This window comes from Dama dama, chromosome X (assembly GCF_033118175.1).
Source record: "Dama dama isolate Ldn47 chromosome X, ASM3311817v1, whole genome shotgun sequence".
In the NCBI taxonomy this organism is placed as follows: domain Eukaryota; kingdom Metazoa; phylum Chordata; class Mammalia; order Artiodactyla; family Cervidae; genus Dama; species Dama dama.
In genome coordinates, this window is record NC_083714.1 from 88933008 (window position 1) to 88952171 (window position 19164).

The 19164-nt window shown below is 38.1% G+C and overlaps 2 protein-coding genes across 6 annotated transcripts in view; both read left to right on the forward strand.

Moving 5' to 3' along the window:
* Positions 1-19164, forward strand: part of HDAC8 (histone deacetylase 8) — a 256182-nt gene that overhangs the window by 130600 nt on the left and 106418 nt on the right. The window contains exon 10 of one of the 5 annotated variants that reach the window (XM_061137355.1): positions 17563-17685. The exons of the other annotated variants lie outside the window; for them this stretch is intronic. Coding sequence (XP_060993338.1) covers positions 17563-17670 — 108 coding nt within the window. The 3' untranslated portion in view covers positions 17671-17685. Of the gene's footprint in view, positions 1-17562; positions 17686-19164 lie in introns of those variants that run through there. 5 annotated transcript variants of the gene reach the window in all.
* On the forward strand, positions 16242-17549 carry LOC133052452 (high mobility group protein B3-like). Its single transcript, XM_061137360.1, has one exon. The coding sequence runs from the start codon at positions 16260-16262 to the stop codon at positions 16839-16841; it is 582 nt and encodes a 193-aa protein (XP_060993343.1). The 5' UTR covers positions 16242-16259; the 3' UTR covers positions 16842-17549.

Consider the following 19164-nt stretch of genomic DNA (forward strand, 5'->3'; position numbering starts at 1 on the left):
GCTGCCCTGCTTTACTGGTTGAATGATTGAATGATTGACTTATCAAGTCACCCAGTCATTCAAGGAATATTTATTGAATGCCAACAAGGTGCCAGACACAGTGCTGGGCACAGTGCTAAGTGCTGAGGGTACAAAGAAGTAAAAGATATCCCTTTGCCCAAAGAACTTACAGTCCAGCAGGGGAGACAGACATACATAGACAACTTCAGTTCACTGTCTTAAAACACTAAGTTAGAGGCATGCACAGTCTATAAGGTCACAGAAGAAAACAGATTACTTGGACTGGGGCAGGGGCATGGGGGACAGGGAAGATATCCTGAAGATGATGTCTGGCAAGGACTGAGCCAAGAATTAGCCAGGTAAATAAGCATGTGAAAGCATAGGAGGTTAAGGAAACAGCAGTAGAAAGGCACACAGCTGTGAAACAGCATGATACCTTTAGGAAATTATAAACAGTGCAGTATTACCAGAACATAAACTTGAAGGCAAGGAATGAAAGGAGATGAGACTAGATAATAACACAGATAATAGCTGACAGTTATTGTGTACTTGTTGTATGCCAGGCAGTATTCTAAGTGCCTTACATGGATATGTCATGTGATTCTCATGATTATAATACATATGGAAACTGAGACAAAAGGAGATTGCATATCTTGCCCAATGTGGCACATCATTAGAGCTGAGATTCAAAGCAGCCCATGCTTTTAACTACAGAAAGCTGTGTCATGCTAAAAAACTGAAAATGTACCTGTTGGCAGTACTGAATCATGAAAGGGCAGTGACATGATTAGATCTGTGTTTTGCCGAGATGACTCAGTATAGATTTAAGAGAGGCCAGGCTGGAGACTTGCAATATATCAGGAAAGTGATGAAGAGAGTTGGAAGTAGGGATGAAGATAAGGGAAAGATTTTGGGAAATTTTTAGGAGACACAATTAGCACAATTTGAAGATTAATTGGATTATGAAGGTAAATGAGAAGGAGAAATCTAGGACATCACTGTTTTCTGGTTTGGATAACTGGATGACGTTACTGCATGATGAATACAGGAAGAAGAGCACGGCAAGTAAGCCAATTTTTACGTTGGGTACCAGATGCCATTAGAACATTCAAGTGGATCTTACCAAGATGCAATTGGATTTATGAGTCTGAAGTTCAAGGAATTTCACAACGGGATATAGGTCTGAGTATCAAAAGCATGTTATTAAAACCACGAGAGTAAACAGATTACCTATGGAGAGCGTGTAAGAAAGAGATCATAGAGCCAAGGAGGAAATCTTGAGGAATTTCAGTGTCTAAAGGACCAGCAAAACTGAGCTCACAAAGGAGATTGAAAAAGTATGTCAAGAATAAGCAGTATAGGAGAATGTTTAAAATCATGGACTCTGGATTCAGTCTGTATGATTTTGTATCCTCTAGGCTCAGCCACGTACCAGCTATGTAACTTTAGGCAAGTTAATTCACCTTTAAGCCTAGATTGTTTGAGAATTAAATGTACATTAATTAATGTAAAACCCTTAGAATACTGCTTGATAAACACATAGTAAGTATGAGCTAATACTCATAGGGAAGAAAACCAGAGTAGGATTACAGAAAACAAGTTAAAAGTTTAAATTGAAGAGAATTCTAACATGTGTCAGGTATAGCTGAGAGATCCAATAAGCTATAGACTTACAAGTATAAATTAGAATTTGGCAAATTTGGCAAAATGAAGGCTAATGTTTACTTTGATGAAAAGAATGTCAATTATATGTAGAATCTAAATGATACAAACGAACTTATTTACAAAACCCAGACTCACATATAAAGAAAATAAACTATGGTTACCAAAGGGGAAAGGGGGAAATCAATTAGAGAAGTTTGAGATTAACAGATACAAACAAATATATAACATAGATAAACAACCAGGACCTACAGGGAACTGTATTCAATATCTTATAATAACCTGTAATGGAAAAGAATATACACACACACACACATGTGTATAACTGAATCACTTTGCTGTATACCTGAAGCTAATACAAAATTGTAAATCAACTATACTTCAGTTAAAAAAAAAAATCAGGCGACTTCCTTTGTGGTCTAGTGGTTAAGTAACTCCGCACTTCCACTGCAGAGGGCCTGGGTTTGATCCCTTGTGGGGATTAAGATCACATACGCTGTGTGGCACAGGAGGGAAAAAGTGTCAATGAGTAGAAGGGGCAGAAGCCAGACAATGTAGGTTGAGTGGTGAATAGAAGGTAGAGGAAATAACAGCATCAGGTAGAGATCTTTCAAGAAACTTGCCACTTAAGAAAAAAATCTCAAGTGAAGAAAGAAATTTATATAAGGATGCTCACCTTAGCTTTTTGAATGATAGCAAGACTACAGAACTGTCCTAAATGTTCAAGAATGAAGAAATAAGAGATCTGTAGCAGGGATGGGGATGGGGAAAGTGGTAAACAATGGAACAGTAACTGAGAAGAATGGGAGAAGGAGCTGGCCAGAGATGAGTGAAAGGATCATCAAGAAGCCCACAAAGTATGTCTGAAGTTGGAAACCACAAATTGGTAATACCAGTCTGTCCCATGGTGCTGTTTTCTGCAATAGTGACAGAACAGAGAAGGCACATTGCAGGGGTTGACCTGGAGTGTTGATTATTACAGGCAAAGGGACAGAGGTTTAAGGTGATGGTGAAAGAGGGTTCGAGAGTATAATCATGTGGTCTAGGCGGGATGTGGGGCCAAAGTGGGGCAGGCAAACCAGGAGAAAACAGCAGGGCACTGGGCTGTCTTTGTGAGGTCAGAAAACAGAGAGTGGGGTAAAAGCACATGACAACTGGTAGGACCAGAACTTGGACTCAGTGTAAAATATTGGAGGCCACATGGTAGAAAGGGCATAGATTTTTTTTTTTTCTCACATTTTTTTTCATTTATTTTTATTAGTTGGAGGCTAATTACTTTACAATATTGAAGTGGGTTTTGTCATACATTGACATGAATCAGCCATGGAGTTACATGTATTCCCCATCCCGATCCCCCCTCCCACCTCCCTCTCCACCCGATTCCTCTGGGTCTTCCCAGTGCACCAGGCCCGAGCACTTGTCTCAAGGGCATAGATTTTTAAATCAGACATACCGGAATTTGATTTACAGCTCTAATATTGAATAGTTATATGACTTTAGACAAGCTCCTGAACTCTATAAACTTCAGTTTTCTTATGTTTAAAGAAAGTATAATGACCCCTGTCTCATAGAAAAACTGGCACATGGTCATGGTTCAATAGCTGTTAGCACTGCCCCCATCTCTCCCACTTAAGACTTAATGGGCACCGATTATGACACATTCTTTTCTGGGGACACCAAGATAAAGGTCACTTCACTTCTTTTTGGGCTTCCCCTGTGGCTCACCTGGTAAAGAATCTGCCTGCAATGAGGGAGGCCTGGCTTTGATCCCTGGGTTGGGAAGATACCCTGGAGAAGGGAAAGGCTTACCCACTCCAGTATTCTGGCCTGGAGAATTCCATGGACTGTATAGTCCATGGGGTTGCAAAGAGTCAGGCATGACTGAGCGACTTTCACTTTCACTTTCTTTTCACTTCTTTTTAGGAACTCGGGTTCACAAAAGTGGCACAAATACAAGTAGGTAAACCACAGTACAGTGTAAACAGATAAATTGCACTTCTAGTTGCAAAGTACAATAATAGCAGGTTGAACACAGTACTGTGGGAATGCAGTGAAGACGTGACTAATAGTGCCTAATGGAGTGAGGGGAGGCTTCCCTGCAAAGCTGTTCACAACCTAATTTTTAGTTCTAATGCTGCTTGAAAGAAAGTAGCAGGATATGGGGAGATGACACCTTAAGGGCAAACAGTTGAGAAGCTTTTGCTTTTATTTCCCTAGACAGTGTTCCAAGGGGCAACAGGTTCAAGAGAAGGTGTTTGTTTAAGGAAAATAACCTGTGGGGGTCTGATAACTTCAGAGAGGTGTGGGATCAAGTGAGAGGCATTTAAAATGATTGAGAGGAAAGGCAGTAATTAAGAGCTCAAGGTTTTGGGGGAGATAAAATCTGGAGCCCAAGTTAGGGATTTACTGCTAAACAAAATACAAAATAATCCTTTCTCTAAAATTGAGGGGAAAGATGGGGGAATTCCCTGGCAGTCCAGTAATTAGGACTCTATGCTTTCACTGCTGTGCCCCAGGTTTAATCACTGGTCAGGGAACTAAGATCCTGCAAGCTGCGCAGCACAGCCAAAAAAAAAAAAAGTTGAGGGGAAAGAAGAAAAGATAAAAATAGACAAAGATAATTTACATCTAATAAGAGGAAAGTAGTCCATTTCTGGAAATTGCATTCTATCTGTATGCAGTTTTTCTTGGTTTTTATAAACCAAGAATATTTCCTTAATATGGTCACAACAAATTTGAGAAGCTAGTTTCTACAATGGATAGAGCTGTCAACTGTTGGTGAAATGGGAGCAACAGAAATAAAGAGCCTCCAAACCCTCCCCTCTGCACCTAGACAAAGGGGGTGCCGTGGGCTACAAGCAGCAGGAAAGAGCAGTGACAGGGAGCGGCCACCTCCTCTCACCTGCTTTCACCTTCAGTTCTTACCACTTACTATATGAGGTCCTGTTGCCCACTCTAATCTTCTTTTGCTCCAATTCACATACAAGCATACAACATGAAGCAAATTTCCAACCTTAATTTTGCCCACTTCTGAGTAGAATTGGCAGCCCATGTGGCAGCTGTGCTGACTTAATAGACCCAAAAGCATTTGGCTGCACTGCACTCTCTCCTGAACTTTGCAGCCAGCAACTTCTCCTTTCTGGGATAATATCCCACAGTTACTTCCCTGGCATGCACCTCCAGGAAGTAGACCTTCCGAAATGAGACTTGCTGGCAGTGATATGGAGCTAGTGTCTCTGCCTAGCCCAACTAGGAACATGGTAGGGGGTAGACTCAGGCACTGGGAATTTACCAGCTGCTTTATCCCTAATATCTCTTCAGATTGCACCATTTAATAAAATCAGATGAATTAATTAAACTCTGCATTGTAGAGACCATCAGTTAATTGCTGCTTTCTTGCTTCTGCTCTAATCACATGGCCAAAGTAACAAAATATCTGTACAAATTGGAACTGGACTCCTTGTCCTTTTACTATTAACATGAAAAATGTCTACATTTCCTGCTAGATCACACATTGGGCTTGTAAACTTTAAGACTTTTTATAACCAGGAAAAAATTCCAGGGTAGGAAGAGTATTCTCATAAAGAGATAGAATTTCTTCCAAAGTGATGAAGAAAACAATTTCTTCTCAGAGGAATATGACAGAGAGATGAGGACCCAGGAAGGTGAAGAGGCTCTGCTTCTTTAAAGAGAATTAGCAGACTCCATTGAAAAGAAACATAAAAGAAAGGAAACTACCATTAATTAGGCACTTATGTGTGTGTGCTAAGTCCCTTCAGCTGTGTCCGACTCTTTGAAACCTCATGGGCTGTAGTCCACCAGGCTCCCCTGTCCATGGGATTCTCTAAGCAAGAATACTGGAGGGGGTTGCCATACCTTTCTCCAGGAAATCTTCCTGACCCAGGGATTGAATCTGTGTCTCTTATGTTTCCTGCATTGCAGGCAAATTCTTTACCACTACCACCACCTAGGAAAAGCAAAGGTGAAGACCCACGTCCTGCTCTGGGAAGATTCAAAATCCAAAGGGGCCACATGGTTGGAAACATTGGCTTGAATCCAGTTAAAGAGGCAAAAGGTGGAGCTAGGTTTTGTAGGCCTGAAGCTAACACGGTTTAGGGGCTTTTTGGGGGAGGTGGCATTATTTAAGAAGAAGAATATAAACTTAGGTATAAGTAACTATTTGGAATGATAAAAGATACTGCAACAACTTAAGAAGCTGAAGGCTTTAACAAACATGACAAAATCTAAAGCCATTCTAACATGTTTTATTAATTAAATCCATGATGCAGCTATAGTACTTTTTTTTCCTACATCTTTTTGGCTGCATATGCTTCTGTAATGTCATTTTCAATGGAAAGAATAGAAAGATAATTCAATCATTTCCCTAGTGTGTTTTGTCAAAACATGTTTTTTATTATTCATAAATGTGTATGAGTCTGCCCGGACTGCCATAACAAAATACCACAAAATGGATGGCTTAAACAAAAATTTATTTCCCACTATTCCGGAGGCTAGAAGTCCCAGATCAAGGTCCAGCAGGGTTCAGTTTCTAAGGAGAGACTTTCATGACCTTTTATCTTAGTGCACACAGAGAAAGATCTCACTTCTGCTTCTTATAAAGCCACTGATTTCTGGGCTCCACACTTATGACCTCATTTAACCTTAATAACCTTCTAAAGGGCCTATGTCCAAATACATTGGGTGTTAGGGCTTCAGCATATGAAGTTCAGGGGTTGGGGAGGACATATTTCAGTCCATAGTGGATGAGATGCATAAAACATGTGACTGTACACATAGCTGTACTCACTATTTGGAGTACTATTTGGAGGAGGTTTGGATTCATCAAAAACAGGAATTTGGGGGAGTCCAGTGGTTAGGACTCTGCACTTTCACTGCCGAGGGCCCAGGTTCAATCCCTGGTCAAAGGAACTAAGATTCCACAAGATGTGGGGTGCAGCCAAAAAAAAAAAAAACCCCAAGAATTTTAATAAATTCCATTTTGTACAATTTCCATGGGGAAAAAAAGCATTATTATTTATTTATAGTTGTACATACTGAATTGACTATAGTTTTGAAGGGAAGAAACTTTCATTTTGACTAGGCATCACATCATTAAAAATACAAATCCTTCACTTAATATTTAAATGTGATGATTAGAATCATTTTCCCCAGACTAACTTTGGACTTTGTACATTTCAAGCTCTGTTTCTCCTCTGTTCCCCAACATCTCTAAGACAAAGCACTATAAGATATATTCATATGGCTGTACTAACTCAATCCACTCTGGTATTCTTGCCTGGGAAATCCCATGGACAGAGGAGCCTGGCAGGCTACATACAGTTCATGTGGCCACAAAGAGTTGGACACAAGACTCAGTGACTAAACAACAGTACTAACTCTGACTCCCTTTGTGTGTGTGAGTGTGTATAAAGATGCTGGGTGAGTCGAGACATTGGCTTATGAGAATATTCCTAAAGCCATTCCTATACTATTAGCAGTAAATTAACTATACACACAAGTCATTGCAAACCACATAAATATATCCCACTAAACCCAAACTAAATCTATTCACAACTCAATTTCCTCTTAGCCACTCCAGTTTCACCCAACACAAGGGGGATGTCTGATGGAAGAAAAGTCAGACTGGAGAAAAGTTGTCACTAAAATATGGTTTAATATCTTACTTTGAAAATTAGATTACATATATTTATATATATATATATATATATATATATAAATCAGTCAATTCAGTTGCTCAGTCATATCCAACTCTTTGCAACCCTGTGGACTGCTGCACACCAGGCTTCTCTGTCCATCACCAATTCCCAGAGCTTGCTCAAACTCATGTCCGTTGAGTTGGTGATATCATCCAACCATCTCATCCTCTGTCGTCCCCTTCTTCTCCTGCTCTAAATTTTTCCCAGCATCAGGGTCTTTTCATATATACACATATATAGCTTCCCAGGTGGCTCAGTGGTAAAGAATCCTCCTGCCAATGCAGGAGATGCAAGAAACGTAGTTTTGATCCCTAGGTTGGGAAGATCCCCCTGGAGGAGGAAATAGCAACCCGCTCCAGTATTCTTGCCTGAAAAATCCCATGGACAGAGGAGCCTGACAGGCTACAGTCCATGGGATCACAAAGTGTAGGACATGATTGAGCAACTGAGCATGCATGCATATATATACATATATATTCTTGTAAAATAATCTTAGGGCCCCTCCTACGACCTTGGAAAGGGTCTGTCCAAGTAAGAGACTTTGAAAATTTATGATTAGTGTCATGGTAAATTAGCCTCCAAAAAAAGATATATTCAAGTTGCTCTAGGAGATCAGCAAAAGCTTTACTAGGAAGATAATGCTGCTGTGCTGAGTGCCAGTCGTGTCCAACTCTTTGTGACCCCATGGACTATAGCCCACCAGGCTCCTTTGTCCATGGGATTTCTCAGGCAATAATACTGCAGTGAGTTGTCATTTCCTTCTCCAAAGGAGGTAATATTTGAGTTGAATCTTTAAAGGTACTCAAGGGGAAGGACATTTCAGGGAAACTGACTGCATGTATGAAACCAGAGAGAGGTAAAAGAACCCATAGTCTTGGGGAACTATAAATAGTTTACTATGTTTTTAGGGTATTTGAGGAAACAGTGGGAGATGAAGCAGCAGAGGCAGACCTGCAATTGAAAGACATCAGGCTCTTGGAAAGTTATGGAAATTCTTGCTTATATTCTTCTCTAAGCTACCTTAAGTTCTCTTACCTTTATTGGGAGGAAGAAGTTAGTTTTATCTGTTCCTATTATGGGTGTGATAGAACAACTAGACAGAAAATCTGGAAAGATAAAGAACTCAACACCATCAACCAAAAGGATCTAATTGATATTTATAGAACACTTCACCCAATAAAAGTAGAATATACATTCTTCTCAAGCACCCATGGAACATATATCAAAATATACCATATAAAAATGATGGAGTAGGCAATGCCAAGCCCCCATCACTCCACAGAAACATAGAAAAACAAATAGAAACTGTCAGAAACAACTTTGTTAAAACTCTGGAAGGGTCAAAGTTTTGCAGCAAACAAATGCCAAATCAAGGAAAAATCAACTTTAAAATGGTAAGAAACCAGTGAATTACCATTTCATACCCATTAAAGTGTTAGTCACTCAGTTGTGTCCAACTCTTTGCAACCCCATAGATTGTAGCCTGCCAGGCTCCTCTGTCAGTGGAATTCTCTAGGCAAGAATACTGGAGTGGATTGCCATTCCCTTCTCCATTAAGATGGCTATTATTTTTAAAATGGAAAATGATAAGTGTTAGTAAGGATGTCAAAAAATTGGAACCTTTGTGCCTTACTGATTGGAAGGTAAAATTGTGTAGTTACTGTGGAAAATAGCTTGACAGTTCCCCCAAAAGTTAAACATAAATTTACCACATGACCCAGCACTTCTATCTCTGGGTATATTACCAAAAGAATTGAAAGCATATACTTGTATATCAATGTTATTACAGCATTATTTTAAAAAGCAAAAAGGTAAAAACAACCCAAATATACATCAAAAGATAAATGAAAAGCAAGTACGGCATTTACATACAATGGAATATTATTCTGCCTTAAAAAGGAATGAAACTCTAATATATACTACAATATGGATAAACCTTAAAAATAGTATGCTAAGTGAAATAACCCAGACACAGACTGACAAACAATGTATAATTCCACTTATATGAGTACTTAGAGTAGGCAAAATTATAGAGACATTAAGTAGATTTGGACTTTACCAGGGGCTAGGGGGAAGGAAGAATAGGGAGTTATTGTTTAATGGGTATGTTCCATGCTTATGTTTACAGTGATGAAAAAGTTCTGGAAATGCATAGTGGTGGTGGTTCCACAGCTTTGTGAATGTACTTAATGCCACTGAATTGAACACTTAGAAATGGCTAAAATGATTAAAAAAAATTTTTTTGTGACAAGATGTTAGAAAATATAGTTGAAGAAATCTCTTAAGAAAGCAAAAAGTAGAGAAATGAAAAATGGAAAAGAGAAAAATAAGAAAATTAAAGAATTAGCCCATGAGGTCCAACATCCAATAAGAATAATTCCTGAGAAGAAAATTAAGGAGAGGAAATTATCAAAGAAATAATAAAAGAAAATCTCCCCTAAACACAAGGACATAGATTTCTAGACTGACAGGGCCCACTGGTTGCCCAGCACCATGAGGGAAAAACATATATCAAGTCATATTATAAAACTATAGAACAAAGTGGGAAAAGAGATTATTCTAGAAGCTATAAAGCTTCTAGGGAGAAAATGTTGGGGTCATACAAAAAGGTTCCAAAATCAGAAAGGCTTTAGACTTCGTACCAACAATACTGAAAGCCTGAAGACATTAGGCCTTGGATTCTATGCTACCAATCAATTGCAAGGATATCCAACTACCAATGCAAACTATTAATCAATTGGAACGATAGAATACAGATATTTTCAAATATGCACATTCAGAAATCTTGGAGTAGGTACCCCCCAAAAATGTGGGCAATAGATCCAGAAAACAGAAGACATATGATCCAGGAAACTGAGGATCCAATACAGTATAGAAGAGCAGGGATATCTCAGGATGATATTGAGGAGAAGATCCCACATACAAGCTGAGCCAAAGGCATAGAAATCAAACATGAAGAGAAGATAGAATTCACAGATTGCCTGGTGTGGTTGACAATACTGAGAAGAATATCACAATTTTGTCAAAGAGTATGACAAGAGTTAGTGATAAATACGTAGAAGTGGATATATTAATACGTTAGTGAGAGGTACTTAGAAAGCTAAACAACATATATAATGTGAGGTAATTATTAATTCCAGAAAAAAGTTTCCAAGGAAAGAAAGTGGCCATAGTATATAGTACATAACTCAGCTGTGAATAGTATTTGTTGTCACCATAATTTTAAATACTGAATGTTCAGTTCAGCTCAGTCACTCAGTCATGTCTGACTCTATGCAACCCCATGTACTGCAGCACGCCAAGCTTCCCTGTCCATCACCAACTCCCGGAGCCTACTCAAACTCATGTCCATCATGTCAGTGATGTCATCCAACCATCTCATCCTCTGTCCTCCCCTTTTCCGCCCACCTTCAATCTTTCCCAGCATCAGGGTCTTTTCTAACAGGTCAGTTCATCACATCAGGTGGCCAAAGTATTGGAGTTTCAGCTTCAGTGTCAGTCCTTCCAATGAATATTCAGGACTGATTTCCTTTAGGATTGACTGGTTGGATCTCCTTGCAGTTCAAGGGACTCTCAAGAGTCTTCTCCAACACCACAGTTCAAAAGAATCAATTCTTCGGTGCTCAGCTTTCTTTATAGTCCAACTCTCACATTCATACATGAAAAACCATAGCTTGACTAGAAGACCTTTGTTGACAAAGTAATGTCTCTGCTTTTTAATATGCTGTCTAGGTTGGTCATAGCTTTTCTTCCAAGGAGCAAGCATCTTTTAATTTCATGGCTGCAGTCAGCATCTGCAGTGATCTTGGAGCCCAAGAAAATAAAGTCTTTCACCGTATCCACTGTTTCCCCATCTATTTGCCATGAAGTGATGGGACCAGATGCCATGATCTTAGTTTTCTGAATGTTGAGTTTTTTGTTGTTGTTGTTTTCCTTTTGTTTTTTCCATTTATTTTTATTAGTTGGAGGCTAATTACTTTACAATATTGTAGTGGTTTTTGCCATACATTGACATGAATCAGCCATGGAGTTACATGTATTCCCCATCCCGATTCCCCCCTCCCACCTCCCTCTCCACCCGATTCCTCTGGGTCTTCCCAGTGCACCAGGCCTGAGCACTTGTCTCATGCATCCAACCTGGGCTGGTGATCTGTTTCACCCTTGATAATGTACATGTTTTGATGCTGTTCTCGCTAAACATCCTACCCTCGCCTTCTCCCACAGAGTCCAAAAGTCTGTTCTGTACATCTGTGTCTCTTTTTCTGTTTTGCATATAGGGTTATCATTACCATCTTTCTAAATTCCATATATATGTGTTAGTATACTGTATTGGTCTTTATCTTTCTGGCTTACTTCACTCTGTATAATGGGCTCCAGTTGAGTTTTAAGCCAGCTTTTTCACTCTCCTCTTTCACTTTCATCAAGAGGCTCTTTAGTTCTTCTTTACTTTCTGCCATAAGGGTGGTGTCATCTGCATATCTGAGGTTATTGATATTTCTCCTGGCAATCTTCATTCCAGCTTGTTCTTCATCCAGCCCAGGATTTCACATGATGTACTCTGCATATAAGTTAAATAAGCAGGGTGACTTAATACAGCCTTGATATACTCCTTTTCCTATTTGGAACCAGTCTATTGTTCCATGTCCAGTTCTAACTGTTGCTTCTTGACCTGCATGCAGATTTCTCAGGAGGCAGGTCAGGTGGTCCAGTATTCCCATCTCTTGAAGAATTTTCCACAGTTTGTTGTGATCCACACAGTCAAAGGTTTTGGCGTAGTCAATAAAGAAGAAGTAAATGTTTTTATAGAACTCTCTTGCTTTCTTGATGATCCAAGGGATGTTGGAAATTTGATCTCTGGTTCCTCTGCCTTTTTTAAATCCAGCTTGAACATCTGCATGTTCTCAGTTCATGTACTATTGAAACCTGGCTTGGAGAATTTTGAGCATTACTTTACCAGCATGTGAAATAAGTGCAATTGTGTGGTAGGTTGAACATTCTTTGGCATTGCCTTTCTTTGGGATTGGAATGAAAAGTGAATCTTTCCAGTCCTGTGGTCACTGCTGAGTTTTCCAAATTTGCTGGCATATTAAGTGCAGCACTTCCACAGCATCATCTTTTAGGATTTGAAATAGCTCAACTGGAATTCCATCACCTCCACTAGCTTTGTTTGTAGTGATGCTTCCTAAGGCCCACTTGACTTCACATTCCAGGATGTCTGGCTCTAGGTGAGTGATCACACTATCATGGTTATCTGGGTCATGAAGATCTTTTTTGTATAGTTCTTCTGTGTATTCTTGCCACCTCTTCTTAATATCTTTGCTTCTATTAGGTCCATACCGTTTCTGTTCTTTAAGGTGCCCATCTTTGCATGAGATGTTCCCTTGGTATCTCTAATTTTCTTGAAGAGATCTCTAGTCTTTCCCATTCTATTGTTTTCTTCTATTTCTTTGCATTGATTCCTAAGGAAGGCTTTCTTATCTCTCCTTGCTATTCTTTGGAACTCTGCATTCAAATTGGTATATCTTTCCTTTTCTCCTTGCCTTTAGCTTCTCTTCTTTTCTCAGCTATTTGTAAGGCCTCCTCAGATAACCATTTTGCCTTTTTGCATTTCTTTTTCTTGGGGATGGTCTTGATCACTGCCTCCTGTACAATGTCACAAACCTCCATCCATAGTTCTTTAGGCACCCTGTCTATCAGATCTAATCCCTTGAATCTATTTGTCACTTCCACTGTATAAATATAAGGGATTAGATTTATGTCATACCTGAATGGTCTGGTGGTTTTCCCTACTTTGTTCAATTTAAGTCTGAATTTTGCAATAAGGATTTCGTGATCTGAGCCTCAGTCAACTCCAGGTCTTACTTTTGCTGATTGTATAGAACTTCTCCATCTTAGCTGCAATGAATATAATCAATCTGATTTCATTGTTGACCATCTGGTGATGTCCATGTGTCGAGTCTTCTCTTGTGTTGTTGAAAGAGGGTGTTTGTTATGACCAGTGCGTTCTCTTGGCAAAACACTGTTAGCCTTTGACTTGCTTCATTCCGTACTCCAAGGCCAAATTTGCCTGTTACTCCAGGTATCTCTTGACTTCCTACTTTTGCATTCCAGCCCCCTATAATGAAAAGGACATCTTTTTTGGGTGTTAGTTCTAGACGGTCTTGTAGGTCTTTATAGAACCATTCAACTTCAGCTTCTTCAGCATTGCTGGTTGGGGCATAGACTGGGATTACTGTGATACTGAATGGTTTTCCTTGGAAACAAGCAGAGATCATTCTGCCATTTTTGAGACTGCATCCAAGTACTGTATTTTGGACTCCTTTGTTTACTATGATAGTTACTCCATTTCTTCTAAGGGAGTCTTAGAAGTAGTAGATATAATGGTCATCTGAATTGAATTCACCCATTCCAATCCATTTTAGTTCACTGATTCCTAAAATGTCGATGTTCACTCTTGCCATATCCTGTTTGACCACTTCCAATTTGCCTTGATTCATGGACCTAACATTCCAGGTTACTATGCAATATTGCTCTTTACAGCATCAGACTTTACTTCCATCACATCACATCCACGACTGTTTACTTTACAAATTTATTTTAGATCCAAAGAAATAAGTTGAAAGTGAAAGGGTGGAAAAAAATATTCCTTGCAAATGCTAACCAAAAAATCTGCAGTTGGTTATCAGACAAAACAGATTTTTAAGTAAAAAAAAAAAAAAAAAACTGTTACAAGAGACCAACAAAGATATTATATATTGATAAAAGGATTGACTTATCAAGAATATGTAACAATTATGAACCTATTTATGCTATACAACTGAGCCCCAAAGTATAGAAAGCAAACATTTATAGAATTGAGAAGAAAAATAGGCAGTTCTACTATGATAGTTGGAAACTTCAAAATATCACTTTTGATAATACATGAAAAACATCTAGACATAAGAACAATAAGGAAATAGAGAATTTGAACAGCATAATAAATCAATTCTACCAGAAAGATACATAGAAAGAACATTCTCCTCAACAACAGCAAAACTCCTATTCTTCTCAAGTGGACATGAAACATTCTCCAGGATATGTCAGCCCACAAACAAGTTTTAATAAATTTAACAATATTGAAATACAAACTGTCTTTTCCAGCCACAATAGAATAAAGCTAAAAAAACAACAGAGGGAAAAGCAAAAAGTTCAAAAATATGTGGAAATTAAGCAAAACATTCTTAAAACAACTAATGGATCAAAGAAGAAAACACAGTGGAAATGAGAAAATACTTTGCAATGAATGAAAATGAAAACACAATGTATGAAACTTGTAAGATACAGCAAGAGGCGTAATCAGAGGGAAATTTATACCTGTAAATGCCTACATTAAAAAAAAATCTCAAATCAATAACTAACCTTTACCTCTTGAAGAACTGGAAAAAGAAGAGATAACTAAAAGCAAAGCTAGCAGAAGAAAGGAAACAACAAAGATTAGAATAGAGACAAGTGAAATAGGGAGTAGAACAGCAATACAGAGAATGAACAAACCCAAAAGCTGGTTCTTTGAAAAGAACAAAATTGACAAGCCTTTAGCTAGACTGATAAAGAGAGAAGATGCAAATAAACTCAGAAATCAAAGGAAGGACATTACTACCAAACTTACAGAGATTTTTTTAAGATTATAAGCAAATGCAACTAGCAATTATATGCTAACAAATTAGATAGCCTAGCTGACATGGACAAATTCTAGAAATATTTACCAGAACTGATTCAAGAGGGAATAGAACACCTCAATAGATCTGTAACAAGTAAAATGAATTTAATTAGTAATGAAAAACCTCCCAACAAAACCAGATGGCTTCACTGATAAGTTCTACAGAACATTTAAAGAATAAATACCAATTTTCCTCAAACTCTTTGGTAATTAAATAAGATTGAACATTTACCAACTCTTTCTGGGAGGTCAACACTGCCCTGATACCAAACCTGGATAAAGACATCACAAGAAAAGAAAATACCTTTATTTATCAATAATCAATATAGCTTATGATTATAGATGCAAAAATCCTTTGACAAAATACTAGAAAAGTGAATACAACTGCATATTAAAATGACCAGGGGGAATTTAACCCAGGTTTGCAAGGATGGTTCAACATAAGAAAGTCAATATAATATGTCACATTAATATATTAATAACAGAGGGGAAAAGCTACATGGATCATCTCAGTTGATGCAGGAAAGGCATTTGACAAAATCCAACACTGTCTTATTATAAGAGCATTCAAGAATAAAGGGAAACTCCTCAACATGATAACATGCATTTACAAAAAACCTACAGCTAACATAGCCAATAGTATAAGATGAACATTTTCCCTCTAAGATCAGGAATAAGACAAAATACCCAGTTTCCCAATGTTATTCTATGTTATACTAGAATTTTAGCCAGAGCAATTAGATAAGATAAAAGGAAATAAAAAATTTTAAGGAAGCAATTCCATACAGCATCCCAAAGAATAAAATACCCAAAAATGAATTTAACGAAGGAGGTGAAAGACTGGTACAGTGAAAACTACAAAAATTTGCTGAAGGAAATTAAGTCCTAAATAAGTGGAACAGCATTCTATATTCAAGGATTACAAGACTTAATATTGTTAATATGTCAGTACTCCCAAAACAACCCATAGATTCACTGCAATCCCTATCAAAATCCCAACAGCCTTTTTTTGTAGAAATGAAAAGTTCAGTCCTCAAATTCATATGGAATTTGAAGAGGCCCCATATAATTAAAAACAATCTTTAAAAAGAACAGAGGAATCACACTTTTCAATTTCAAAACTTACTACAATGCTATGGTAATCAAAACAATGTTGTTTGAGGCTAGCGAACAATATAGTCAAGATGGCTAAAGGTGATCCCAAAAAACCAAAGGGCAAGATGTCTGCTTATGCCTTCTTTGTGCAGACGTGCAGAGAGGAACATAAGAAGAAAAATCCAGAGGTCCCTGTCAATTTTGCTGAATTTTCCAAGAAATGCTCTGAGAAGTGGAAGACCATGTCCGGGAAAGAGAAGTCGAAATTCGATGAGATGGCAAAGGCGGATAAAGTGCGCTATGATCGGGAAATGAAGGATTATGGACCAGCTAAGGGAGGCAAGAAGAAGAAGGACCCTAATGCCCCCAAGAGACCACCGTCTGGATTTTTCCTATTTCGTTCTGAATTCCGTCCCAAGATCAAGTCTACAAACCCTGGCATCTCTATTGGAGATGTGGCAAAGAAACTGGGCGAGATGTTGAATAACTTAAGTGACAGTGAGAAGCAGCCATACATCAACAAGGCAGCAAAGCTGAAGGAGAAGTATGAGAAGGATGTCGCAGACTATAAGTCTAAAGGGAAGTTTGATGGCGCCAAGGGTCCTGCTAAAGTTGCCCGGAAAAAGGTGGAAGAGGAAGATGAAGAGGAGGAGGAGGAAGAGGATGAATAAAAAAAAAACTGTTGATCTGTCTCCTTGTGAATACCTTAGAGTAGGGAGCGCCTTGATTGACACACCTCTCACCCAAGACGTGTCTGTTGCCCTCATTAGGTTTAATTACCCTATTGGCTCATGATCATATCTTAGTCTCTCAAAGTGCTCTAGCAGTTGTAAGTGGTTTACATTAAGTGGCCATGGGTGTCCGGAGCACCTGGAAACTGTATCAAAGTTGTACATATTTCCAAATATTTTTAAAATGAAAAGGCTCTCGTGTTCTCCTCACTCTGTGCACTTTGCTGTTGGTGTGACAAGGCATTTAAAGATGTTTCTGGCATTTTTTTTTTTTAATTTGTAAGGTGGTGTGTTAATTCTATGGTCATTGACTAGAAATCCCGAGTTCTCAACTGTACATATCTATAGTTTGTAAAAAGAACAAAGCAACCGAGACACACTCTTGATGCTCCTTGCTTGGCGTGGAGGCTGTGGGGGCAATGCCTTCCGGAGGGGCTGTAGCTCAGGGCGTGCACTGCGGGGCTGGACCTGTGGACACTGCAGTGGGCATCCATTTAGCTTCAGGTTGTCTTGTTTTTGTATATAGCGACATAGCATCCCGCTGCCATTCTTAGCTGTGGAAAGGGGAGGGGGGTCAGCAGGCATGAGAAGTGTTTTGGATCCTTTTTAGTTGAAGTGCGGTAGTTTTAAACTGTTGTTTTTTTTTTTAAACAAACTGTAGAACTGTTCATTGTCAGCAAAGCCAAGAGCCACTGCACCAGTGAAAGTTCAAGAACCTTCTGTACTAAACACGATCTGCAATGTTCTGTTATTTTTTTTATATGTTTAGAATGTTGAAATGTTTTTGAAGTTAAATAAACAGTATTACATTTAAAAAAAAAAAAAACAGTGTTGTTTTGGCATAGGGATAGATGTATAGACCAGTGATATAAGCCCAGAAATAAACCCATATATCTATAGCAAATCAATTTTCAACAAAGGTGCCAAGTGCGTCTAATGGGGAAAGAATTATCTCTTGGACAACTGGATATCCACATGCAAGGCAATGAAGTTGGACCCCTTACCTCACACTATATACAAAAATTAAGTCCAAATAGGTCACCAATCTATATGTAAGACTTAAAACTATAAAACTCTTAGAACAAAACACAAATCTTTATGACCTTGGATTTGGCAGTGAATTCTTAGATATGGCAACAAGAGAAAATATTGATAAATTTGACTTTATCAAAATTTAAAACTTGTGCATCAAAGGATATTATCAAGAAAGTGAAAAGAAAATCTACAAAATGGGAGAAGATATTTGCAAATCATCTGATAAGGGTTTAATATCCATAATATATTTAAAAATTCCTAAGCTCAACAAGAAGACAAATAACCCATTTTATAAATGGGCAAAGAAATTAAATAGACATTTCTCCAGAGAAGGTTTACAAATGACCAATAAGCACATGAAAAGATGCTCAAAATCATTAGTTATTAGGGAACTGCAAATCAAAACCTCAGTGAGAAACTACTTTATACCTAGCAGGATAGCTGTAATTTTAAAAATGAAAATAACAGATATTAGTGGGAATGTGGAGAAATTGGAAGTCTCGTAAATTGCTACTGGGAATGCAAAATGGCATGGCCACAGTGAATAATAGTTTGGTGGGTCCTCAAAAAGTTGAGTACAGAATTATCATATGACCCAAAAATTATATTCCAAGTTATATACCCAAAAGAACTGAAAACAGGGACTTAAACAAATAGTTGTGTTCCAGTGTTTACTGTGCCATTACTCACAGTAGCCAAAAGATGAAATAACTCAAATGTCCATCATTAGCTGAATAGATAAACAAAATGTGGTATATCCATACAATGAAATACTGTTCAACCATAAAAAGAAATGTTCTGATACATGCTACAATATGGATGAATCTTGAAAGCATTATGCCAAGCGAAATGATCCAGACACAAAAGGACAGATATCATACAGCTCCATTTAACACAAAATATATACAATAGGCAAATTTATATAAACAGAAAGTAGGTTAGAAATTACCAGGGGCTGGGAGAAGGGAGAACAGGGAGTTACTGCTTATTGAGTATAGAATTTCTATTTGGGGTGATAGGAAAGTTTTGGAAATAGATAGTGGTGATGATTGCACAATATTGTGAATGTACTTTGTGCCCTGAATATTACATTTAAAATGGTTACAACGGCATGTTTTATGTAAGATAGACCATATCATGTACCACAAAAAGAAAATCTAAACAAATTTAAAGGGGAAATCAAACAAGGTATGTCCTCTGACCAAAGTAGAATCAAACAAATTAACAA

Excerpts from the sequence above, each read along its gene's own strand:
- LOC133052452 (XM_061137360.1), top strand. The coding sequence starts at position 16,260 with ATGGCTAAAGGTGATCCCAAAAAACCAAAGGGCAAGATGTCTGCTTAT.